Source organism: Podarcis bocagei, assembly GCF_964188305.1.
Source record: "Podarcis bocagei genome assembly, chromosome: 1".
Lineage (NCBI taxonomy): Eukaryota > Metazoa > Chordata > Lepidosauria > Squamata > Lacertidae > Podarcis > Podarcis bocagei.
The window spans coordinates 134258993-134285661 of NC_138125.1; the positions used below are offsets into that span (position 1 = coordinate 134258993).

The window sequence follows — 26669 nt, forward strand, 5'->3', positions numbered from 1 at the left end:
AGAAAGCTGGAGTCCATGTTGTTTGCAATGATTACCAAGTGCTCAGGAATCATCAGAGTAGAAAACAGGAAAGATCTTGGTGAATGGCATTCCCAGTGGCTTCACTGACTCCATTGGGGAAGGGAAGGGGTCAAGGGAAGCCCGTCATGTTGTATCAGCTGCGGGGGATAGTACACCAGGAGAGGATGCCCCCCCCATAATCCCTTCTGAAGAGTGGGTTCTCTGTGGGTGATGCGGGTGGCACTGTGATCTAAACCACTGAGCCTCTTGGGCTTGCCGATCAGAAGATCGGCGGTGCAAATCCCCGCGACAGGGTGAGCTCCCGTTGCTCTGTCTCAGCTCCTGATAACCTAGCAGTTTGAAAGCACACCAGTGCAAGTAGATAAATAGGTACTGCTCCGGCAGGAAGGTAAATGGCATTTCTGTGCTCTCTGGCTTCCGTCACAGTGTCCTATTGTGCCAGAAGCGGTTTAGTCCTGATGGCCACATGACCCAGAAAGCTGTCTGGGGACAAATGTCAGCTCCCTTGGCCTGAAAGTGAGATGAGTGCTGCAACCCCATAGTTGCCTTTGACTAGACTTAACCGTCTAGGGGTCCTTTGCCTTTACCTTTTACCTTTCACCCGTACAAGAATAAGGGGCATCTACAATCACAACAACTCTGTTGGGATACACAAGAGAGCCTTTAAGCAGAAATGGCTATGCTAGACACAAGCTAGTCCATTACAGTATTACTACTACAGTGGTACCTCGGGTTAAGTACTTAATTCGTTCCAGAGGTCCATACTTAACCTGAAACTGTTCTTAACCTGAAGCACCACTTTAGCTAATGGGGCCTCCTGCTGCTGCCGCGCCGCCAGAGCACGATTTTTGTTCTCATCCTGAAGCAAAGTTCTTAACCTGAAGCACTATTTCTGAGTTAGCGGAGTCTGTAACCTGAAGCGTCTGTAACCTGAAGCGTCTGTAACCCGAGATACCACTGTACTTGGCCACCTATTCAACCAGGGGTAGTCAACCTTTCTATACCTACCGTCCACTAATACATCTTTCTTGATGGTAAAATTTCCTTACTGCCCACCTAGAATCCTGAAATGCCCACTAGTGGGCAGTAGGGACGAAGTTGACAACCCCTGTATTCAACCAAAATAAAACCATTACAGTGGTACCTCTGGTTACATACTTAATTTGTTCCAGAGGTCCGTTCTTAACCTGAAACTGTTCTTAACCTGAAGCACCACTCTAGCTAATGGGGCCTCCTGCTGCTGCCGCCCCACCGGAGCCCGATTTCTGTTCTCATCCTGAAGCAAAGTTCTTAACCCGAGGTACTATTTCTGGGTTAGCGGAGTTTGTAGCCTGAAGCGTATGTAACCTGAAGTGTATGTAAACCGAGGTAGCACTGTACTGTTTTGTAATACACACTGTTAACACAAGGAGAACTATGCCCTATATCCAGGCATCCCGAGCCTGCGGCCTTCCAGATGTTTTGGCCTACAACTCCCGTGATCCCTAGCTAACAGGACCAGTGGTCAGGGGTGATGGGAATTGTAGTCCAAAACATCTGGAGGGCCGAAGGCTGGGGATGTCTGCCCTATCTCTCTCTCACAGACACACACACATCCGTTTTGCTGAACCATTAGAAGAGGTCTATAAAGCTGCAGGTGGCTGTCGAAGTTTAAAAATATGTAAAGTAACTACTATAGATAAAGGAGTCGTGGAGATGAGCATATTGGTATGAGTTAATAGGATACACACAAGGAGACTTCCTGAAAGAAGTAGCCATGAAATGTTGCAGATAATACCAACAGAGAGACTTCTGCTTTGGAGAATAAAAAGGAAGATATGCTGGGAACTGGCTCCCTTTCCTGGAAATCTCCGTGGCCACGTAGAACACAAGATTCTAAAACGTTATCAAGACCACATGCAACAGGCATGTCTTGTATTATCTGATTGCCCCACCCCCATTTGCATACAAAGCCTCCACGCCAAGTTCATCAAATATTTGTTCCCCCAACTCAACATGATTCCTTTCAAGTGGAATTTATATGTCTGCACATATGTCGCCACTTCTCGACCTGATCAGTGATTAAACATGAATAACATGCATATGGCAGAAGTTCAGAAGTGGGCAGGGAGAGCAACTCGGGGGGGGAGCTCCTTATTTTGGGAGGGGGTACTTCCCCCCAAAAAAGGGATGCGGGTGGTGCTGTGGGTTAAACCACAGAGCCTAGGACTTGCTGATCAGATGGTCGGCGGTTCGAATCCCTGCGACAGGGTGAGCTCCCGTTGTTCGGTCCCTGCTCCTGCCCACCTAGCAGTTTGAAAGCACGAAGTGCAAGTAGATAAATAGGTACTGCTCCGGTGGGAAGTTAAATGGTGTTTCCGTGCGCTGCTCTGGCTCGCCAGAAGCGGCTTAGTCAGGCTGGCCACATGACCCGGAAGCTGTACTCCGGCTCCCTCGGCCAATAAAGCGAGATGAGCGCCGCAACCCCAGAGTCGGACACGACTGGACCATAGCTGTCAACTTACAGATTTGAAAATAAAGGACCAGCAGCCTCAAAAATAAGGGATCAGCAGCCAAAATAAGGGATTTTCCGGGCACAGGTATGTTCAACTTCTGAGCCCCTGCAAGCCAAAGACAGAAAGCCCAGCCAAACGAAGCCTCATCAATAAGGGACAGCAGCAGGACATGGTGCTGGGATAAGGGACTGTCCCACCAAATAAGGGACGCTTGACAGCTATGGACTGGACCTAATGGCCAGGGGTCCCTTTCCCTTTCCCTTATCTCCTCCTTTGGCACCGTCCATGGTCCTGGGACCTGCTGTGTGTGTGGGGGGGGGGGAGTTAATACATTTAATACTACTACTGATTATTATTATAATACGAGCCTGCAGGCTCAAGGTTCCCAACCCCTATATCAGACTAAGCCCCATTGCTCACCTCTCTCCCCTGTCCTGTGCTAGGCTTTCATCTTTCCCCCCAGCCTGTGCTAGCTTTTCAAAACTATGCAACATCTTCTGGAAAAGAAACTCCAAATGTGATGCAGAAAGTGGAGGTTGTGGTTCGAGGACCCGAACCCCGCGCAGTGGAATGAAACACAAGGACACGCGATATAAGGTTAATGGGCAGGAAAAGGCCACAACTTTATTGATTACAGCAAGTGAAAAGGTATTAGCTTAGGCATTGGATTACGTCCGCTGACCCCACCCACTCGGAGAGGGGTGAGTCTAAAAAACAAACAAACAAACAAAGGGGGTTTTTCACCAGTAGGTGGAGCCTGTTGATGCTAATCCAACTATAAGCTCTCCCCTGATGTCACCAAGGGTCGTGCCATGGCCTCCCGCCAAACAGGCATCGAACAGAATACACGAAGGCATAGGCAATGGCCACACCTAGCCCTTCGACACACCACAACACATTATTCCAATGCCTAACCTACCCACCAATACCACAAAAGTTGTGACGATTGCTACGAGGTAGGCGAAAAAACCCAAAAGCCTAATGCCAAATGGAAAAATTCCTACCAGGCCCTCCGGACAACCAGGGCGACCAACCTAAGGTCCATAGCAAGGCCAAAAGAAATCTGGAAACCCTGCTCTAAGGGAGTGGAGGGTGGGTGACTCGCGACAGGACGACAAAAGTGAGGGCTGGAGGCTGGCGCCGCAGCAGTTCAGGCTGCTGTACACGCCCCCTTGAAAGCACCTGGTTGGGTGCATGACCGAGGGCATGGGCGCCAGCCAGGTGGGTGGGAGGCAGGGGCCCCCTGCTTGAGGCGGAGTCCGGCTCCCGGCCACAACCACTCCCCTCTCTTGCAGGGAGGAGAGTCTTTGCTGCAGATTCTTCCAGGTGCCATTCTTGGAGTTGTGGAATCTTTTGGGGGAAAAGATCTAAAGTCTACTTGGAGCTAGCAGATGACAAGGAGGCTCTTCGAACACTTCCTAATAGAAGCCACCAACCTTTGAGGAGAAAGGAGGAAACACGAAAAAAATGGTGGTATTGCTGGAGGACCCCAAAAAACTGGCCCAAGGAAGCAACAACCCCAAGGGAAGAGTTGTAGCTGAGGGTGAGCCATCTCCAAAAGCTTCTTGCAGGTGAAGAGATTCCCAGGGCTTTGGTAAATTTGTTAAGGGAGGGGCTGGGGAGTAGTCATGCTTTCTTGTTTAGTTGTGTCCGACTCTTCGTGACCCTGTGGACCAGAGCACGCCAAGCACTCCTGTCCTCCACCGCCTCCCACAGTTTGGTCAAACTCATGCTGGTAGCTTCGAGAACACTATCCAACCATCTCGTCCTCTGTCGTCCCCTTCTTCTTGTGCCCTCCATCTTTCCCAACATCAGGGTCTTTTCCAGGGAGTCTTCTCTTCTCATGAGGTGGCCAAAGTATTGGAGCCTCAGCTTCACGATCTGTCCTTCCAGTGAGCACTCAGGGCTGATTTCCTTAAGAATGGAGAGGTTTGATCTTCTTGCAGTCCATGGGACTCTCAAGAGTCTCCTCCAACATCATAATTCAAAAGCATCAATTCTTCGGCGATCAGCCTTCTTTATGGTCCCGCTCTCAGTTCCATACATCACCACTGGGAAAACCATAGCTTTAACTATACGGACCTTTGTTGACAAGGTGATGAGTCATGCTTATAGATACTAATTCCAGTCTTGTTTAAGTATCCAAAACAGTACCACTCAGGAACCAGAGAAAGAGAGTAGCAGGCCTGGGGACCTGAAAGTTTGCAGGATAGTGAACATCTTCTCCATGTTGATAAGATAAAAAGGCTCTGAGCTGAAATATTGAATCATTGTCTAGAAGGACTAACTAAAAGCTAATTGATGAATGGGCTGAGCATGGCTCTTTGCTAGCACCTTGCTCATTGGAAAAGAGTCTTCAGCTCTTTGATCTACACTGACAATCAGCTGATCAGGACACTGCAGGGGTCTTGAAAGCACCCCATCAGCTGGCATCGTTGTGATTGACACACCCACCAAATTTGGCCCAGGAGAGGTAGGGGAGATCTGGCCCAGCAGCCAGAATAATTTCTCCAGCCCTGATGTATAGGATTCCAGCCTACCAAGTTGGAATATGCACAAAATGAAGCAGAGGGGAGGATTTATGCTTCCTTTACAAAATGTGGATTGCTACCCCCTCCCTTTCAAGTGATAAGAGTGGCTGGTATGGGGGTAAAAAAACCAATTTATCTTCCTCACTTCCTGTGATGGATTTCAACTTGGTTCCACTTACTTTCTCCCACCCGCCCCCAACCAGGGATTTTCTTGAGAATCCATTGAAACAGGGTGACTCACCTCCTTCATGGAGTTGTAATGCGAAATTGGCTCTTTTTATTACCTACGAAGAAAGCTAATGGAGAAAGCAGGAACGGAACAAAGGACCTCTTGCCTTTATTGCCTTGCCAGGAATTCTCAACAAGTGCCCCAGCCATAAGGGCTGACTTCTTCATTTGCAAAGTGGTGCTTTTTGCAAAATGCAAATGATACACTTAAACGCTCCGGATGTCATTACAATTAACTGTAAAGTACCTTGTAGAATTCCTCTGACCAAAATGAGGAAACTGGCCTTCAGGTCACATCCAGTTAATTGCTGGCACCTTCATTACAATGTTATTTTTAGGGTCCTTCGAAAGTTGTGGCGTTGCTACATGCAAACAGAGGAGCCTGTATCCAGAAATGACATGATGGGCTGTGCACCCTGGTTTCATGAATGAGGGCCACAGGCTCCCCATACCTGCTTCAGTACAGTGGTGCCTCGCAAGACGAAATTAATTCGTTCCGCAAGTTTTTTCTTCTTGCGAGTTTTTCGTCTTGCGATGCACGGTTTCCCATAGGAATGCATTGAAAATCAATTAATGCGTTCCTAGGGAAACCGACTTCAGACCAGGTCCGGGGACAGTCTGTCCCCCGACCTCTTCTGAAGGCTGGGGGGGGGACAAGGGCTTTTCTTCCCACCCCCAGCATTTTAAAATCGCTCCGGGACAGCGGAGGACTTCTCCGCTGTTGGGGCGATTTAAAAGCCCCTGGGAAGGCAGGCAGGGGGGACAAAGACTTTTGCCCCCCGCCAGCCTTCAGAAGAGGTCCTGGACCTCTTCTGAAGGCTGGCGGGGGCGAAAGTCTTTGCTCCCCCCGCCTGCCTTCAAAAGCTGTCCGGCCAAGGCTTCGCGGACCTCTCCGCCAGCAGCGGCAGCGCTGCCGCTGCTGGCGGAGACTTGCCGGCATGCCGAAGCCTGCACGCGCTGACATCAGCGCGCCCAGGCTTCGCGGATTTGTCCTGCCTTCAAAAGCCGTCCGGGATAGCGGGAAGCGCTTCCCTGCTATCCCGGACTGCTTTTAAAATGCTGGCGCTGGGGAGCAAAGCCTTTCGGCCCCCGCCAGCCTTCCTGGACCTCTTCTGAAGGCCGGAGGGGGGGGGGAAAGGCTTTGCTCCCCACCGCTAGCATTTAAAAGAGGTCCCCGGAGATTTCCCTATGGGCTTTCGTCTTGCGAAGCAAGCCCATAGGGAAATTCGTTTTGCGAAGCGCCTCCAAAACGGAAAACCCTTTCGTCTAGCGGGTTTTCCGTCCTGCGAGGCGTTCGTCTTGCGGGGTACCACTGTACCACAAATTTGCAGGTATGGCTGCTATGTAATCTATATCTTTACTGTACTGTTGGTAAGATATGAGAGCCTCACCCAGTTTCTTTGAACCACTGTACAGTGGTACCTCGGGTTAATTTGTTCCAGAGGTCCGTACTTAACCTGAAACTGTTCTTAACCTGAAGCACCACTTTAGCTAATGGGGCCTCCTGCTGCTGCCGTGCCGCCGGAGCACGATTTCTGTTCTCATCCTGAAGCAAAGTTCTTAACCTGAAGCACTATTTCTGGGTTAGCGGAGTCTGTAACCTGAAGCGTATGTAACCTGAAGCGTATGTAACCTGAGGTACCACTGTACACTAGAGAAATACACTGCTTGGGTACACAAGGTCAATGCAACTATTATACAAAGTCTATAAACATTGGGATGGCTCTCAAAATTTATGGACGTATTATATATATTATTATATAAGCACAGTATGATTACAACATTTACACTGGCCCCTAGCTCCTCTGTTGCCTTCCACTCCTCTTGTAGGCCAGTAATAATCAAAATCTGGGAATAGGGAGAACAGACTGTTTTGACTCTTCTGGACCTTTCGGTCCTCTTTCTTCATTGCCAGTACTCTCTCTCTCAGAAGATTTCTCCTCCCCAAGCTACAACTCTTCTTCTATAATTTCCTTGTGTTGTTTCCATGTTGGGTTTTCCAGAAATGGTTTTTCCTCTTTCGGGTGACGATATAAAAAAGAATTTCCCTAAGCCCTTTTTTAGAGGTAGATAGTAGACTTCTTGGCTATTTCCATTCCACTTGTTGCCCATGTTTTGCAGGATTTGGGTAGGGGGGTTTTAAATGCAGGAAACCTTCTGCATTATGTCAGCCCTGCTTTTCCTTGAGATGACGTTAAAAGAAAATGACAACAGGTCCCTTTCTGTGTTGTCAGTGACAGCACAGCAGACATCCACATGTGGTTGTTGCAGGAGAGCACAAATGCTGTTCTTGCTGAGATAGTGCAAAGAAAGAAAGAGAAAGAAAGAAAAGAAAGAAAACACGATCCAGTGAAAACTAAGCATTTTTTAGTTCAATTGGTTAAAAGGGAAGAGTTATGTGCCTGTTTAAATCCCCCTCCTTGAAACCAACAGGAGAGAGGGATGCTTAATTTTGGTTTAGTGTTCTGAGTGAATAGTAATTTTTGTTAAAAATTAAAGTCCCCATTAAAATTGACCAAAGAATTCTGAATTTGGTGGTTTACTGCCCCACTCTACTGCTGTCCACTAGCAACAGCTTCTGAGAGTGGAGAAATACCAGGTGGTTGCACGGTTTCAGCCGAGTCTTTGCATTATCTCTTGAGTGAAATCGATGACAAGTTTTCTTTTAAGTGCTTGCAAAATTAACCGTCAACCGTAGGAGGGCCAGGAAAAAGTCTGCTTCAGGGACTGAACCTGAAAGGGGAGGGGGGTTTCTGCACAGAGCTTTGACGCAAGACAAATAAAAGCTATCCACTCCCACTTCTTTATAAAGGGGGGGGGGCATAAGTCTAATACTGCCTTACAATTCTCAGGAGAGACAAAGTTGGAACAGAGGCTTCCCCTGGGTGCAATTTCAGTCTCCAGAAGAGACCCCCCCCACACACACACCATATTCAGGAAGGTAAGTGGATCTTTTGTAAGTCTTTTTTCCCCCTCCAGAGCAGAGATTGAAAGAAAAACACAAGAGCTTGTCTTGGCTTCAGCAGCAAGGAGAGCTCCTAGAAGTCAGGCGTGCAGGTGGCGTTTACACAGTCAGAATCTGATGTTCTTTTTAGCAGCTGTAGAGTCTGCATGCTGCTTCCAAGGTGTGCAAGAGAGCTTAGGAGCGGAGGGCCAGTGGAAATTTAACCCACCTTCAAGCGAAAATCAAAACTAGTTCATGAAAGCCTATGGCATAATACATTTGTTGATCAGTAAAGTACTGGAGGACTGTTTGTTTCCAGAGGGGTAGTGTGTTGCGGCACAATCCACTACATTAGACAGTGATGGAGTCTGGGCTACTCGTGTCTCAAGCAGCCTTCACAGGGTATAAGAACTACTGCTAAGAAGGAACTGCGAGAGAGAGAGAGGAGTGGGGAATGCAGGAAACAGGCAGCAAGAAATGCAAAACATACTTCACTCCTGAGCTTTAAAAGCTAAACGTCCTCTCTTAAGGTAGAGATGTTACGAGTAAGACCAGCAACAACATTTTGTAGTGTCTTCTGCTTCATCAAAGGAGTGTTCCTCTTCATGGTTCCAGACAGCTCTTCCCTCCACGTAGGGCATGCCCCATCTGTTTTTCTTTTCCATAGTTCACCCTATATTCTATGCCTGCTCAGTCAACATTGGGTTGTTTGGGGGCAGGGGGTGGAGGTTGCCCCATTAGCTATTTTTTAAAGATTCTTTACACTTCTATAAACCCTTCGTTTCTCACAGTCCTGTTGATACCTCTTTGTTGTTTCCTCAGTTTTCACTATGATCCTGGTGGCACTCACCCTGAGTTTGATATTAGGAGGAGAGAAAGAGGGAATTCTGTCTCTTTAACTTCCAATTTAGCAAGGACCAAATATATTTGTAAATCTGATTAGCTGAGATAGCAAAGGCAGGGGAAGCAATGGGAAAGAAAGGGATGGCAATGAAGGGTTTCCCTATACCTAAAGTACAGCTCATAAGTCATAAAATATTTGTTCATCATATAGAGATTATGCGTAAAGTTCCTTAAAGACTGGTATGTATATACAAGGAGCATGGGTCAAAGCTGAAGCGTCTCTCTTGCATTTAGAAGCAGGAATATTGTTGTCTTTATAAAAATGAATTGAGGCTTCTTATTGTTCCAGAAGAGGAATTCAAATACACCGTTCTCCCCGGTCAGACTCATGTTAAAATTTAGAAATACAGCAAGCTGTAAACTCATGAATGCATCTATTCTGCATTATAAACATGTCATGATACAGCGTTTGCCAACTATAGATTCCATATTTCTTATTATAAGAGAGAGAGAAAACAAGTTTTGTAAAAAATATTTGAGAAATGCACAGAAATAGCTGCTGTTTATATACTTGAGTTTCAAAAGCAGTTATTACATATATTTTGATTTTATTCTAATAATCAAGGTGCAAAAAACTAATACTAAATTTATTCTGAAGGACTTAGAAGGCATAGATTTGCAAAAAATGAAAGCAAATCAAAAGTGTTAAAATAAAATCATAGGGTGTTATGCCTTATGCTCAGAGATCCCATAGTGAATTACTATACTGATAGGACTGCACTGTGTTAGCAAAACCATTGCAGTTGGCGCTGTGCAGAACACAGAAATTGAAGAGAGGAAAGTGTCTTGAGACAGGAAGAAAGAGTATTCCAGCCACAGAGAGCAGCACGGCTATATAGGAACAGACACGGTGCTGAATAGAGGAGCTAAGAACAGGGGAGTTTGTGCAGGAGACAGATGTTTGGAAGGGACCCAGTGTCTCATCTGATGTGGCTGCTTGCAGGAATACAAGGTAGCTCTAAACCAGGGATGGAGAAAATGGAGCTGTTGCTGAACATCTTCCCTGACAGTTGCCCATCCTGTCTGAAGCTCCATGAGAATTGAAGTCCAACATCTGGGTGTTAGGATATTTCCGTTCCACCTTAAAAGGGAGCAGGATGTTTGAGTCACAGCCTGCGTATTTCCTGTTCACAGGATGTTTATGTTGCTATTGCTTTCGTTTCTCTCTCTGTCGAAGACACTGACGCAGAACGGTCATGTCTTTCTTTGTTCTGATCAACAAGGTAGCTGAATAAAAGCTTGTAAATAATGCTCTCCTGAGTGCAACTTTTGGCTGTGCATTATCTGCTGATAGAGCGTGCATGAGCTCTAGAAGAAACTCATGTCGCTAATTGCTGAATCTGCGTGACTACGGGAGATCGATGGACGTCCGGCACACGGCTTGGGGCCATGATGGACTTTATCTCCCTGGCAGTATCCCAACAGGTCACAGGCTCCCCATCACTCATAGAAATTATTCCTGACAGAATAGCCCCAACAGCAAAACCAGAGGGACGTGTCCCAACTTTTCATGGCAGAGGGGCTTGTCACAACTTCTCATGGCTATGCAACTCTCACCTTGTTTCACGGCTGAACTGCTCTTAGGCGCCACATCCCAACACAGAATTGGGTATACTTAGTTCTGTGTCAGATTGCAGCCCGAAGATTTAACTGAAATGTACTTTGTAATTCAAAACTATTGCTTCTAGAACTGGATAGGTGGAATCACGGTTGCCCTGCTGCACTCTCCAGTCATTTGGATTCACAAGATGAAGTCTTTAGCAGGTAAAGGGACCCCTGCCCATTAGGTCCAGTCGTGACCGACTCTGGGGTTGCGGCGCTCATCTCGCATTATTGGCCAAGGGAGCCAGTGTACAGCTTCCGGGTCATGTGGCCAACATGACTAAGCTGCTTCTGGCGAACCAGAGCAGCCCACGGAAACACCGTTTACCTTCCTGCCGGAGCGGTACCTATTTATCTACTTGCACTTTGATGAGCTTTCGAACTGCTAGGTTGGCAGGAGCAGGGGCCGAGCAACAGGAGCTCACCCCATCACGGGGATTCGAACCGCCGACCTTCTGATCGGCAAGTCCTAGGCTCTGTGGTTTAACCCACAACGCCACCCACGTCCCTAAGTCTTTAGCAACTAGGTGACAAATAGATGTGTTCAGGTGGTACATTTCCTGACTGAGGAATGAGGGACCGAAATCCTAACAGGAACAGGGTGAAGCAAAGCACAGTTGCAAGACTGGTCCCACCACAGCACAGACAAAATCATGGATAAAAATGCAGCTGGGTGAAGAAATAGTATCAGTGCTATTGGCAACAGGAAAAACTTTACTCACAATTTTATGCCATAAGACGGGAAGGGGAAACCTGTGGCCCCCCAAATGTTTTTGGACTCCAACCTCCAGCAGCCCTAAGGAGCATGGCTCTCTAGTCAGGAATCATGGGCAGGGGCGTAGGAGGGGGGTGGGGGGTGCGTCCCAGGTGCGACCATGGAGCGGTGTGTGTGTGACAAATTATCAAGAGACAATTACTGCCCTACTAGGGCGGTTCATAATTTTTTATTTTTTTTTAAGTGCCTGCTCCAAAGGTCTTATCTTACTACACTAGCGATTATATAGCTATACAGTGGTACCTCGGGTTAAGTACTTTATTCGTTCTGGAGGTCCGTTCTTTATCTGAAAGTGTTCTTAACCGAAGCATCACTTTAGCTAATGGGGCCTCCTGCTGCTGCCGCCCCACCGGAGCCCGATTTCTGTTCTCATCCTGAAGCAAAGTTCTTAACCTGAAGCACTATTTCTGGGTTAGCGTAGTATGTAACCTGAAGCGTATGTAACCTGAAGCGTATGTAACCTGAGGTACCACTGTATATGAAATTTCATGCATATCAGTTAATATCTTGACCCTCCTCCATGAAAATAGCTGTTTACTTGGCCGTTTTCCTGTGTCGTGAAGGCTGAAATTTCAATTCAGTGGAGAAGGGTCAAGATATTAACTGATATGTTTTTTGTTTTGGTAAACCACTTTGCAGGTTTTTAAAAATATTTTTTATTAAATAAATAAACAATAAATATAAATAAAATAAGACAAGCCAAAACACAACCCGTCCTGTAGATTTAAGTTTCTGTCCACAGTCGCCTACTTGTTATCAGAGGCCCAGAATCCCCGGTCCTAAGCACACAGGTGTATTAATCAGTCAGGATCAAATAATCAGCCAGGATTAAACAGTCAAGATAAAGGACTGAATAAGGCAATGACCAGGATTCGAAAAGCTTCCTCAGGCATGCTCATGAGGTTTTGGCCTTCTCTCTGCTTTGCTGAACAGCAGCCCCCTGTGCCACACTATCAATTGCTTTTGCAGCTTTCCCCAGCTCCAAAAACCCTTTTGCCATGTGGAGAAAGACAAATCCCAAAGTATCTCGTGGCGCATGGAAGTAGCAGGCAGGCTATTTGGATCCCAGCCAAAAAGGTTCAAGGCTGCTGGTAAAATGTTAATAGAGAATTGGGACGTTTAAATGGTGTTGGCAAGACTGCAGACAGTGTTAGGGAATTAATCAGGAGTAAATGAGCAGCATGGGACACGGGTGGCGCTGTGGGTTAAGAGGACTTGCTGATCAGAAGGTCGGTGTTTCAAATCCCGCGACGGGGTGAGCTCCCGTTGCTCGGTCCCTGCTCCTGCCAACCTAGCAGTTCAAAAGCACGTCAAAGTGCAAGTAGATAAATAGGTACCGCTCTGGCGGGAAGGTAAACAGCGTTTCCGTGCGCTGCTCTGGTTCGCCAGAAGCGGCTTAGTCATGCTGGCCACATGACCCGGAAGCCGTATGCCGGCTCCCTCGGCCAAGAAAGCGAGATGAGCGCCGCAACCCCAGAGTCGGCCACGACTGGACCTAATGGTCAGGGGTCCCTTTACCTTTACCTTTTAAATGAGCAGCATATTTGCATCCTCAGCCCAATTATTATTATTATTATTATTATTATTATTATTATTATTATTATTAGTTTATATACTGCCCTATACCTGTAGGTCTTAGGGCGATTCACAGAAAAGATTACAATTTATATAATCAGAATAAAAACAACAACCCAAAAACACCTCCCCCCGCCCCAGAAAAGAGCCACATTTTAAAAGGGTATAGGATGTCAAACAGATCAACTAAAGGCCTGCTTGAAAAGGAACTTTTTTGCCTGGCGCCTAAAGATGTGTAATGGAAGGTGCCAGGAGTGCATTCCACAGATGGGGAGCCACTGCAGAGAAGGCCCCGTTCTCGTGTTGCCACCCTCCAGACCTCTCAAGGAGGCAGCACACGAAGGAGGCCCTCAGAAGATGATCTCAGCGTCCGGGTAGGTTCATATGGAAAGAGGTAGTCCTTGAGGTATTGTGGTCCTGACCACAATAACAGAGGAAGTGCCTGACAGGGTCAGATCATTGGTTCCTCTGCACTGAATGCCTTTGGATTCTAGGACTTCACATAAGTCTTTCCCAGACCCAGCTAGAGGAGCCAGGCATTGATCCTAGAGCATACGATATAGAAGCAATGCGGCCGCGAGCTGGTAGCTTAAAAGCAAAACATAATGGGAATGTTGGGACTGTTCCGTGGGAAACAGAGGGACAGTCTATTCACAGTGCGAAGCACCGGAATTAGCTCAGAGTGTAATATGAGCTGTACAGGAAGTACAGGAGGAGTTTGTCTCTCGGCTGTTGGAGTTTGAAGAGAGCAGACGTGTTTTCTGTAACGCTGCAAAGACAGAAATAAAGGCATGTAAATACGTTTCTGTCTATCTCTTTCCCCTGCCCGGGGGGTGGGGGCAGGAAAGAGTGGTGTGTTCTTCTCACGCTGAGAAGGATCGCCTATCGCGACCTCTGCCTGGATCTTGCCGGGAAAGCAGACAGGGAGGTCATCAGGAGATCAAGCCGGGTGCCTGGAGAGTGGCGTTTCTCCTGATAAAGGCTTGATTCCCAACAGTTCTAGCACGGAGCTATAGCACTTTCTTAAGACGGGTTAGGGATTGTTATGCTATTTTTGCTCTTGACAGGTTCCAGAAAGTCAATGGATTCTGGCGCCATAAGAAAGCTTTTCCTTGATTTGGCAAGAGATGTTGGGCACAATATAACGATGAAAGATTGCGAAAGGTTGTGGAAGAAAGGGGTCAAGTTTACTGCATGTACTGTATTAAAGGAAAATATTATGAAAATGATGTATAGATGGTACTTAACCCCGGTGAAATTAGCAAAGATTTATCATACAAATGACTATCAATGTTGGAAATGCAAAGAAAAAGAAGGTACTTTTTATCATAGGCGGTGGAGGTGTCTTAAGGTGAAAGACTTCTGGGAAAAGATTTATAATGAGTTGAAAAAAATGTTGAAAAATACATTTATTAAGAAACCAGAAGCCTTTCTACTTGGAATAGGATTGGAATTGCCCCCCCAAAATGTTATACTGTTTTTGTATGCCACTACAGCGGCAAGACTTTTATTAGCCAAAAATTGGAAATCGCAGATGAAGATGTTGGACTTTTTGGAGCTGGTCGACGTGACTGGAAGAATCCAGGACCAGAAAGAAGAGGAGAGAGGATTGGAATAAATTTAAAGAATATTTAGCTAAATATTGTAATATAAGATAAATAGAAAATTCTTGGAAGCAATAAACAGGCTTAGGGGTAGAATAAGAATATGTGGTAGTAAAGATTAAGGATTAGAATATTAATAAAAGGGAAGAGGATAGTAAATGAAAGGAGTTAATTTTACTAGAAATATGATTTTGGAGAACTGCTACACAGGTGATACAGTGAAATTCAGTTAGATACGAGGAATTTGAGGATTAGAGGAAGTCAGTTATCAATGTAACAAGAATTAGATATTGGAAGAAACAATTTTTCTTTGTGTTTAGTTTATTGTTTATTGCATTGTAATGTGTCTCTCCCCCCCTTTTTTTCTTTTCATTATAAATGTGGAAAATCAATTTTAAAAATTGGAAAAAGAAAGAAAGAAAGCTTTTCCGCAACATGAGATTCACCCGCTTCCTTTTCATTGTGGGTTTGCTTCATGTGACGCCTTTCTTCTGCTATAGCCAGATGGACCCCATGGCTCTTGGCCGAGCTGATCCCAAATGCTGGGAATCCTCCTCAGCCGTCTTGCTGGAGATGAGGCAGCCGCGTGTTTCTGACTCTGTCAGCGGCTTTTGGGACTTTATGATCTTCCTGAAGTCGTCTGAGGACTTGAAGCACGGGGCTTTGTTTTGGCACCTGGCCCAGCTCTTCTGGGATATCTACATGGACTGCGTACTCTCCAGAACCCACGGCTTAGGGAAAAGGCAGTTGGCTGAAGCCCAGAGGCAAACTGCAGCTCTTCCATCTTGGATCATATTGAGTAAGCAAGGTTAGTACTGTGCACCCAGGGGGGCAGGAAGGCAGCAGCAATGTCCAGAACTTTTATCAACCCTAGTCAGACAGGTGTGTGAAGGGGGCATTTCATGGGCTTGCTCCCACACGGACCAAATCAGGGTCCTCAATCTTTCTGTACCTGGGGGCACATTTGGAAATCCATGGTTTTCCATGGATCTGAGGGCAATGAAACAATCGTTGAGACGGCTAGAGCGCCGGTGGCGGATAACTCATTCCGAATCTGACCGGACACAGGTTAGAGCTCAATGTTGAGCCTACCAAGTGGTGGTAGCAACGGCAAAGAAGACTTTCTTTGCCGCCTCTATTGCATCTGCAGAAAACAGCAGCAGGAGACTTTTCCAGGTGGTTCACAATTTAGCGGAACCACCTGCTACATCGGGGCCCAGTACGGGCCCCATGATCTCCTGCAATGATTTTGCTAAGTTTTTTGCAGATAAAGTCGCTCAGATTTGGGAAGAGGTAGACTCCACCGTGGGAGCAGGGCCGGGGCGGGAGAGTGCTAGAGTCCTGTCTAGTCAAGTTGAGTGGGATCAATTGCAATCTGTTACCTCCGAGGATGTGGACAGGCTGCTTGGACGAATGAAACCAACCACCTGTCTCCTTGATCCTTGCCTATCCTGGCTTATAAAAGCTTCGCGGGGTGGTGAATGCTTCTCTCTGTGAGGGAGCCTTCCCAGACCCACTAAAAGAGGCGGTTATCAAACCGCTTCTTAAAAAAACATCTTTAGATGCTGCCAATATGGCCAACTATCGCCCAGTCTCAAATCTTCCATTCTTGGGCAAGGTGATTGAGCGAGTGGTAGCTGAACAACTCCAGGCACGCCTGGAAGAAGCGGACCATTTGGATCCCTTCCAGTCGGGATTCAGGCCTCATCATGGGACTGAAACTGCCTTGGTCGCACTGGTCGATGATCTCCGGCGGGCTAGGGACAAAGGTGAGAGCTGTTTCCTAGTTCTGCTGGATCTCTCAATGGCTTTTGACACCATCGACCATAACATGCTTCTGGACCATCTAGAGGGGCTGGGAGCTGGGGGCACTGTTATACAGTGGTTCCGCTCCTTCCTCCTGGGCTGTGTTTAGAAAGTGGGGGGGAGGATGAGTGTTCAGACCCCTGGGCTCTCACCTGTGGGGTGCCTCAGGGTTCTGTCCTCTCCCCCATGCTTTCAACATCTACATGCAGCCGCTGGGAGAGATCATCAGGGGGTTTGGGCTGGGTGTTCATCAGTAGGGTTTGCGGCGTTCAGGAACCAATTTGTTCCAGAGCCAAGCCATTCGGGAACCAAGGTACCACCATTGTAGCATTAAGACAGAAGAAACACTGGGGATGCATAGAACTACTGCCACCCCACAAAATACCCAGGTAAAGCACCTACAAACACTTTAAAACAAATAAAACCCAGGCATGAAAAGCCCCCAAAAACTAACAAACAGGTAACCCCTCCCCAATCTAGCAACTCCCCCCAAAACCCTCAATTTAAAATAATAAAATTGGGAGGGCAAGGAGGCTAGGTAGGTGCCATCAGGGGTGTCTTAGGGTGCAATGGTGCCCACGAGTGTTTTGTAGGTCCCATGCAACTAGTGGCAATGTCAGAAGAGGTCCCGGCCAAAGTGAAATCCATGTGAACCAGAAACATGGCTTAAATTTGTCGTTAAATCTATTACTATCGATGGAGCACAGTTGTCACTGTAATTGAATTGCGCCCTTTGTATGGTGGCACAATTCTAGAAATCCAGGGATTACTTCTGTCATGGTAATACATGCTGAAAACTATGCAACCAAAGCAGGCATCAAAGGGATCTCAGTGGGGATGGATAAATCACTTGGCTGCTCATAAGATACAGTGGTGCCCCACAAGACGAATGCCTCGCAAGACGGAAAACTCACTAGACGAAAGAGTTTTCCGTTTTGGAGGTGCTTCGCAAAACGAATTTCCTATGGGCTTGTTTCGCAAGACGACAATGTCTTGCGAGTTCCTGCTGGTTTTTTTCCTTCCCCCCTTTTTCTAAGCCGCTAAGCCGCTTATCAGCTGATCCGATCAGCAGATAAGCCGCTAAAAGCCGCTAAAAGCCGCTAAAAGCCGCTAAAAGCCGCTAACAGCGCTAATCCGCTAATCCGTCAATGGGCTTGCTTCGCAAGACGAAAAAACCGCTAGACGAAGAGAATCACAGAACGGATTCTTTTCATCTTGCGAGGCACCACTGTACATGAGGTGGGCATTAACATAGCTGAAACTCTTTTCTGAGCAAGTTCCTTCAAAGGGAACGAGAACTGCCTTTGCTGCCCTTTCAGTTGCTTGAACAGAGAATGTGTAGACAAAGATATGTTGCTCATATTTTACTGGACTGATAAGTATTTCCCCCCAAAAAATACCTGCTAGATTTCAGTTCATATAGGATGTGTGATTAGATTGATTAGATATCAGCTTGCAGGTTCAGATTCTGAAACCCTAGCTGGCACAAACCATCGTTCACACTGGCACCAACAATAAATTTAACTGCAATAAGAAGGGTTGAGTTAGCTCCAGGAAGTACAAAAACACATATACACAAAACTGACTCCCAACGTATTAATTATGGTTAGGAGAGAGCCAGAATCACAACAACACTGTTCCTCAGTCTCAGATCTCTGTCAGTAAAATGTGAATAATGGCAGGTGTTTGAGCAAATGGGAACTGTAAAATAATGATGTTATTCAGCCTGAGTGTTAAATCATAGACTCGGTGAACTGAAATATAATCATTATTTTATTTTTAAAAAGCTGCAAACTTAACAAGGGACACGGATCTGCTAGCTCCTAAATGAGAAGGAAATAAATCAGGCTATCTAAATTTCAGCTGGACTTTTGTTTCACTACGTAGTCAGTCGACGTTAATTTAACAGAAACATCCACTTCCATGATTAGCTGATGAAAAAGAAAAATCAATGGACCACACAACACAGAGAAACATATTATCTAGCATCTTATAAAAATGAAGCAAACTGCTGATTCTTAAGCATGGTAACCATTATAGCAGGAGCACCTTTATTTCATCCGAGGTTCACAATGGCTAGAGCTGTGCAAAATGTTCATTTGGATAGGTTAAGGTTGCCATATTTCAAAAAGTAAGAAACCATGACACAACGAAAGTGTTAGGAAGGTCCCAAAATTATTGAGCTCCCCCCCCCCATCTCATGCTTAGTTAGATTTGATATTTTGTCCTGATTCTTTCCTTACTCAACTGATTGATTAATTCACTGTAGCTTTAGTGGTCATCTGAATGTTGTGTGTGTCAAGTTCATCCAACGCCCAAGGAAGTGTACAGGTGAGGGATATTCCAATCCGTGTTCATTAACCATGCAAATCACTTTAACATAGATTAAATACCTGTTAACACTTGTTAATTAACCTAACTTGCAGCCACAGGCATGAAATACTTAATTTAAATTAAGTGCTGTACCTCCCCACTTATCCCTGTTAAATTGCCGACGATTAATGTTAATCACTCGTTTATATATCTCGGTCACTAAATGGGAAGCCCTTGCACACTGTGTAAGTTTGCACGTGAAGAGCAGCAGTTTCATTCACTCTGGTTTATTTTACCACATGCAACATTTGATCTCATGATCAGTGAAATATGCTCAGAGTCAAGAGTGGATTTCATGCTGTTTATTCAGCTCATAGTGGTGAGGAGGAATGGAAGTTCCCCCAGAATGTCTGCCTTATATACATTATTTACACAATGGGCCCCACGTGATTGGCTAATTCCGGAATTCTCCTGTAGGCCAATCAGGTTGTCGATTCACTTCCATCTGGAGCTGGATTGGGTGGCTCCTGCGGACCAATCATGCTGCTGCGTTGTTCTAGGACCAATCAGACTGCTGCATTCTGAATCCTATTGTTCTAGGACCAATCAGACTGCTGCATTTTGGATCCTATTCAACTCAGCACATAACAATCAGGATGTTTTGAAGTATGTCCGTTGGGAGGGATTAAGCATCACACTCCTCTGATTGTCCCATAAGTGCAAGCATTTTGACTTGCCAGACACACTGTCCCCCAGTCCACCCCCTGCACTCTGCTCCAAGATTTCGCCCAACCTTCCCTACCCCCAAGCCAATTTTGGGGGGGACTGAGGGAAGCATCACAGCACAAGTAGAAGTCCTTGTGCACAGTTTCCACTGGCAGAACTCATTCGGCGATTCCCACGGTCTTCTTATAAATTAGCTATCATATCAAATAAGGTATATTTCTAAACCATGGGATGAAATTAAACATGAAACGACATGTTAATGTCAGGAAAAGTACCATTTTCCAGGTGCATCAGAAATACATGTTTATGTTGCTTTCCCTCCCAACATCTAGGCATCTTTTCACAAATTCAGATGACTCCTCTATGGAAAAAGAAAGAACTGAAAGAAAACTTAATAAGAATCCATGTGCACAAGAGCAGGTCCACTTCGCACGGAAGAATTACTGGACTTTTAACAATCAAGGCGAAACTCTTCTAGAGTTGTACAGTTGAGTTCTTCATCCGTCCCTCTTTTCTCCCTTTAAACAAATACTGTTACTGTTTCGGTTTTTGCCTTTAATTGCATTTGAAGTGGTTTCTCGTGGAAAAAGACTGCCTGCACACTATAACTACAATCTAGCAAAAACTCGTTGTAAATTTACATCCCATTAAAATGATTAGGAGTTCTTTGCAACTAACTCCCATTTCATTCCTTTCAATGGTACTTGGTTGAAGCTAACTTTTCCCAAACGATGTTTTCTTTGTTAAACTGGATGTTGGTGCTTGTTTTTATTTTGATTTACCGTATTTTTCGCTCTATGGGACGCACTTTTCCCCCTTCAAAAATTATGGGGAAATGTGTGTGCGTCCTATGGAGCGAATGTAGGCTCCTTCGCTTCAGCGATAGCAATGCGAAGCCTCCGTAGCGCAGAGGGAGAGCTTCCCCCGCGCTCCGGAGGCTTCACGTTGCTTTCGCTGAAGCTGCCTGAAGCCCCCGGAGTGCAGTGGGAACTCCCGCTGCACTCCGGGGGCTTCAGGCAGCTATCCGCAATCCTTCGGAGTGCAGCGGGACTTGCAGATAGCCGTCTGAAGCCTGGAGAGCGAGAGGGGTCGGTGCACACCGATCACTCTTGCTCTCCAGGCTTCGCTGGAGAGGTGCTGCACAGTTTTCTCTCTCTGCGCAGCGCCCCTTCAGCAAAGTGGGAGGAGAAATGGAAGGGGCTGCGTTTCTCCTGCCGCTTCGCTGAAGGGGTGCTGAGCAGAGAGGGGGAGAATTTTTTTTTCCTGTTCTCCCCCTCCGATGGTCCGGTGCGTCCTATAGAGAGAAAAATACGGTAATTATGAAGCCCGGGAATTCTGTTTCTTTAATAAGTTTGTAAGTAGCTAGCTTCCCAGTACAGAAAAGAAGAGAATACAGTGGTGCCTCGCAAGACGAAAAGAATCCGTTCTGTGATTCTCTTCGTCTAGCGGTTTTCTCGTCTTGCGAAGCAAGCCCATTGACGGATTAGCGGATTAGAGCTATTAGCGGCTTTTAGCGGCTTATCTGCTGCTCGGATCAGCTGATAAGCGGCTTAGCGGCTTAGAAAAAGGGGGGAAGGGAAAAAACCAGCAGGAACTCGCAAGACATTGTTGTCTTGCGAAGCAAGCCCATAGGAGATTCGTTTTGCGAAGCACCTCCAAAACGGAAAACTCTTTCGTCTAGTGAGTTTTCCGTCTTGCGAGGCATTCGTCTTGCGGGGCACCACTGTACAGTGCTTTTCATTTTCAGGTGCTGGCTGCTACCCAAGTACCCATTGGGTGCTTCTCCCACATGCATGCTGACAAATGCGTAAACTGCCCAGAAGTAAAAATAAAAATCGCTTGTATCTCAGCATGCGTAAGACAGAGGTCTCTCTAAGGGAGAAGAGCCCCAGTCAGACAAATCATGCACACCTTACAGCCAAAGTCAGGTTCTGCAACAGTAAACTGTAACCCTTCCTGGATGCGTGCATGTATGTGCATAATTAAAAAAAACCCAAACTACTGTGTTCCTTGTGTCACACTTTGTGGTTTCACACTGAATGTATTGATTCAAGCAAAACCCAAGGGAGAGCCACACCCACAGTAATGTAATCTTGAAAGGCCTAAAGACCACAATTATTTGCCACAAATCATTTGGTAATCTTTAAGGAGTCGGCATTTCTGTTAAGCATTGTTGGCAGGGACATCCTGAAGGCCTTTAGGGAGATATTTTTATATGCAAGGGCCGCAGTTCAGACTTTGGTGGCAAAGGGGTGGAAGGAACAAGAAGCCCCGACAATAACGGACTGGCATTACAAGCCATGAGAATTTGCTGAAATGGCGCAGTTAACAAATACCCTGAGAGGCAATTCAAAACAAAAATTTATGGAAAAGTGGGGCAGATATAAAACATATTGTCAGGGGTTCAGGAGCAGAGGCGAGGGCAAGGGAGGAAACAGAGAGCGAGGGGGAGGAGGCCGAAGAAAAGATGAGTGATGACGACGACCCGAGATCTCCGAGTCTTTCCAGTGAATCAGAAGATTCACAGAAAGGAGCGCCAGTGGCCAGAGCAAGGGGGGAGCCTAGGGGGACACCCCAGGAAGACGGGTCCAGAGGGGGCTCAGAGGGCAGCAGTTGGAGATCGGGGCCAGCGTCACCAACAGAGCGCAGTGGAGAGGAAGGGCGCCAGGTATCGAGCTCTGGCAGCTCGCAGCAGGGGGGAGGGCATGAGTCAGGAGTGGCCACACCTCCATCGGGGAGCGAAGAAACGGTTAAGCGGAAAGTGGAAGGTTGGGCGCGCGCGCCAAGTTCAAATGCACAGGAAGGTGGCGCAGTAAGCAGCCTGGAAAGGGAGCCAGGTCCTAAAGCCCGACGCAAGGAGACAGAAGGGTCCGGGGGGTCCGCGTCAGAAGAGTCCAGGAAGGAAGAGACCGCGGGGGGCAGAGGGACCCAGAGAAGAACGGTCAGGCGGAAAAGGTGGAGTAAGGCTAGGGTATTAAGCTGGTGTACAGGGGGCGGAGACTCAGACGGAGCTTCGCCGGTCTAACCCATAAGACGTAGAGCTGCACGCGGCAGCTTGAGAATGGAAACTGTAACTCAATAAAGACTTTTATAAAGTGAACGCTGGCTAGCGTGATCCTCTGTGAGCTAGGATCTGGAAGCAGCTCTGACACATATGTTCAAAAATAAAGTAAAGGTTCGCTATCTATGCTAGCATTTGATTGACGCTGGAGTGAGACTGCGTTTAGAAATAAGACTAAGAGCACATATTGATATAGGAATGTGTCAGGGGCTCAGGAACAGAGGCACAGGGGAGAGAGGAAATGGAGAGCGAAGGGGAAGAATCTGAGGGGAGCGTAGGGGAGTATGGCAGTGACCCGAGAGATTCTATGAGCTTCTCCAGCGAATCAGAAGATTCCCAGAAGGAGGCGCCGATGGCCAGGGCAAGGGGGGTCCCAGGGGGGACGCACCAGAAACAAGGGGCCAGCGGGGACTCCCAAAGCAGCAGCGGGAGATCAGGACCAGCTTCCCCACCAGAGCGTAGTGGGGGGGAAGAGTCCCATGTGTCAGGGCCAGCGTCTCCTCCAGCAGAGAGAGAAGATGAGTCAGGGCTGACCACGCCTCTATCGGAGAGTGGGGGAACGGAGGGGAGGTCAGGTCCAGCTAGCCTCCCCGAAGGGGGAAGCAGTGACAGGAGCAGTGTAACGGTCAGGAGGAAGGTTGCCGGCTGGGCGCGCGCGCCAAGTTCGAATGTACAGGCGCGTGGGACAGCAGAAAACCCGGATTGGGAACCAGGTCCTAAAGCCCGCCGGAGGCAGGGGGAAGACTCAGGGGACTCAGCGTCAGAAGAGTCTAGGAAGGGCAAGACCCCAGCTGACAGGCGGAACCAGAGGAGGAAAGAGCAAAGGAAGAGATGGGGCAAGGCTAGAGTCTTAAACTGGTGTCTGGGGGGAGGAGATTCAGACGGAGCTTCGGCGGTCTAGAGTTTCAGACGTAGAGCTGCACGCTGCGGCTGCGAAAGCGAAACTGAACTTCAATAAAGACTTTTGTACAGTGGTACCCCGCAAGACGAACGCCTCGCGAGACGAAAAACTCGCAAAACGAAAGGTTTTTTCGTTTTCGAGTTGCCTCGCAAGACGAATTTCCCTATGGGCTTGCTTCGCAAGACGAAGCTTGCCCCGGGGACAGCGGGTCTTCTCTTTTGAAGCAAGGGGCTGCAGGGAGATCGCTATCTCCCCGCAGCCCCTTGCTTCAAAAGAGGTCCAGGGGCAGCGGGAAGCTAAGCGCTTCTTCCCTGCTGCCCCCCGACGTCTTTTGCAGCAAGGGGCTGCAGGGAGATCGCTATCTCCCTGCAGCCCCTTGCTGCAAAAGACGTCCGGGGGAAGCGGGGAAGAAGCCGCTTCCCCCGGACGTCTTTTGCAGGGTTGCCGCCATGCCGAAGCCTGCGCGCGCTGACATCAGCGCCGCGAAGCCTGGGAGCGCTGATGTCAGCGTGCGCAGGCTTCGGCATGGCGGCAACCCTCCGCCAGCAGCGGCAGCGCTGCCGCTGCTGGCGGAGAGGTCCGCGAAGCCTGGGAGCGCTGATGTCAGCGCGCGCAGGCTTCAGCATGGCGGCAACCCTCCGCCAGCAGCGGCAGCGCTGCCGCTGCTGGCGGAGAGGTCCGCGAAGCCTGGGAGCGCTGATGTCAGCGCGCGCAGGCTTCGGCATGGCGGCAACCCTCCGCCAGCAGCGGCAGCGCTGCCGCTGCTGGCGGAGAGGTCCGCGAAGCCTGGGAGCGCTGATGTCAGCGCGCGCAGGCTTCGGCATGGCGGCAACCCTCCGCCAGCAGCGGCAGCGCTGCCGCTGCTGGCGGAGAGGTCCGCGAAGCCTGGGAGCGCTGATGTCAGCGCGCGCAGGCTTCGGCATGCCGGCAACCCTCCGCCAGCAGCGGCAGCGCTGCCGCTGCTGGCGGAGAGGTCCGCGAAGCCTTGGCCGGACAGCTTTTGAAGGCAGGCGGGGGGGGGGAGCAAAGACTTTCGCCCCCGCCAGCCTTCAGAAGAGGAAGGCTGGCGGGGGGCAAAAGTCTTTGTCCCCCCTGCCTGCCTTCCCAGGGGCTTTTAAATCGCCCCGGACAGCGGAGAAGTCCTCCGCTGTCCGGGGCGATTTTAAAATGCCGCCCGCCAGCATTTTAAGATCGCCCCGGACAGCGGAGAAGTCCTCCGCTGTCCCGGGGTTTTTTAAAATGCTGGGGGTGGGAAGAAAAGCCCTTGCCCCCCCCAGCCTTCAGAAGAGGTCCGGGGACAGACTGTCCCCAGACCTGGTCTGAAGGCGGTTTCCCTAGGAACGCATTAATTGATTTTCAATGCATTCCTATGGGAAACCGTGCATCGCAAGACGAAAAAACCGCAAGACGAAGAGAATTGCGGAACGAATTAATTTCGTCTTGCGAGGCACCACTGTATATAACAACGAACCGGCGTTGGTCCTTTGTGAGCTGGGACCTCGGGCAGCTCTGACAGAATGTATTAGATAAAATGTAATGAAATATACAATAATAAGAGTACATTCTTTTGTAAAAAAAGGAATATACAACGGGAAAGACAGGAAGTCTAGTGTGTTGGTATGTATATGATTTCTGGAAAAATATGTTTGTTTTTTCTTTGTTTTTTTTTTGTTGTTTCATTTTCTTTCTAAGGTATATAAAAATTGTATATAATTTTTTGTATACATGTTGGAAATTATACTACGTCCTGTAATGTAATATGACAATGTTTACCGATGTAATATAAGAATGTTAATAAATAAATAAAGTGCAAGGTAATCTTTAAGGAGTCAAAGGACTCTATGATGTTTCGAACCCAAAGCTGCTCTCGAGGGAAGGACCCAAAATACAAGGAAGAAGATTCCGAATAAACACCAGGAAGAACTTTCTGGCAGTAAGAGCTGTTTGACAGGGGAAGGAAGGTGAAGGGCTCTCCTTCCTTGGAGGTTCTTAAACAAGAGGTCATGGATTCTTTAGCTCTTATTCCTGCTTTGCAGGGCCTTGGGACTCTTTGGGTCCCTTCCAACTCTAGGATTCTATGAAAATATTCATTTATTCTTTGAAGCCTGAGTTGAGGGAGGTGGAGGCCTCAGGGGTGGTGGCAGGATCGTGATGACACTTTTGCCTCAGGCGGCGAAACAGGATGCACCAACTCTGGTCCCCCCTCCCAGTTTAAGGACTTGTCTTGGGAATGATTTTGTTGTTTAGTCGTTTAGTCGTGTCCGACTCTTCATGACCCCTTGGACCAGAGCACGCCAGGCACTCCTGTCTTCCACTGCCTCCCGCAGTTTGGTCAGACTCATGTTGGTAGCTTCGAGAACACTGTCCAACCATCTCGTCCTCTGTCGTCCCCTTCTCCTTGTGCCCTCCATCTTTCCCAATATCAGGGTCTTTTCCAGGGAGTCTTCTCTTCTCATGAGGTGGCTGAAGTATTGGAGCCTCAGCTTCACGATCTGTCCTTCGAGTGAGCACTCAGGGCTGATTTCCCTAAGAATGGATAGGTTTGATCTTCTTGCAGTCCATGGGACTCTCCAGAGTCTCCTCCAGCACCATAATTCAAGAGCATCAATTCTTTGGCGATCAGCCTTCTTTATGGTCCAGCTCTCACTTCCATACATCACTACTGGGAAAACCATAGCTTTTACTATACGGACCTTTGTTGGCAAGGTGATGTCTCTGCATTTTAACATGCTGTCCAGGTTTGTCCTTGCTTTTCTCCCAAGAAGCAGGTGATGGAGCTTTAGATATGACAGATCTATAGCCTCTCCCAGTCCACCCTGATCTACACCATCCTTTTTTGTCCTTCTTATCCCTGGAAAACTCAGGGCAGTTCAGTAATGGTGGCAGAACTTATCACCACCACACTGGGGGACCTACTGACTAGGGAAAAGGAGGTCTGCAGTATCTAATGAGCTTCCAGACACCCTTCCTGGAAGCTTAGGGGTTCTCCCTTAAAATGGGTTACAGTATGAGTATTTAAAAATAAAAAATTCCTTCCAGTAGCACCTTAAAGACCAACTAAGTTAGTTCTTGGTATGAGCTTTCGTGTGCATGCACACTTCTTCAGATACACTGAAACAGAAGTTGCCAGATCCTTCTATATAGTGAGAAGGTGGGGAGGGGTGTTACTCAGAAGGGTGGTGGG

At 47.7% G+C, this 26669-nt stretch overlaps 2 protein-coding genes across 2 annotated transcripts in view; one reads left to right on the top strand and one right to left on the bottom strand.

Annotated features, from left to right (window-relative positions):
- Nucleotides 1-8094: 8094 nt before the first annotated feature.
- FAM237A (family with sequence similarity 237 member A) lies at nt 8095-20001 on the top strand (the record flags this gene model as incomplete). The annotated part of the gene is made up of 3 exons (XM_081184339.1): nt 8095-8216; nt 15098-15486; nt 19856-20001. Exons 2-3 carry the CDS (start codon nt 15114-15116, stop codon nt 19999-20001), a joined length of 519 nt encoding a protein of 172 aa, XP_081040465.1. The 5' UTR covers nt 8095-8216; nt 15098-15113.
- Nucleotides 19939-26669, bottom strand: part of DYTN (dystrotelin) — a 47556-nt gene continuing 40825 nt past the window's right edge. Inside the window, exon 15 of the mRNA XM_081169243.1 lies at nt 19939-20041. Within this exon, the coding sequence (XP_081025369.1) occupies nt 20021-20041 (21 nt within the window). The 3' untranslated portion in view covers nt 19939-20020. The remainder of the gene's footprint in view (nt 20042-26669) is intronic.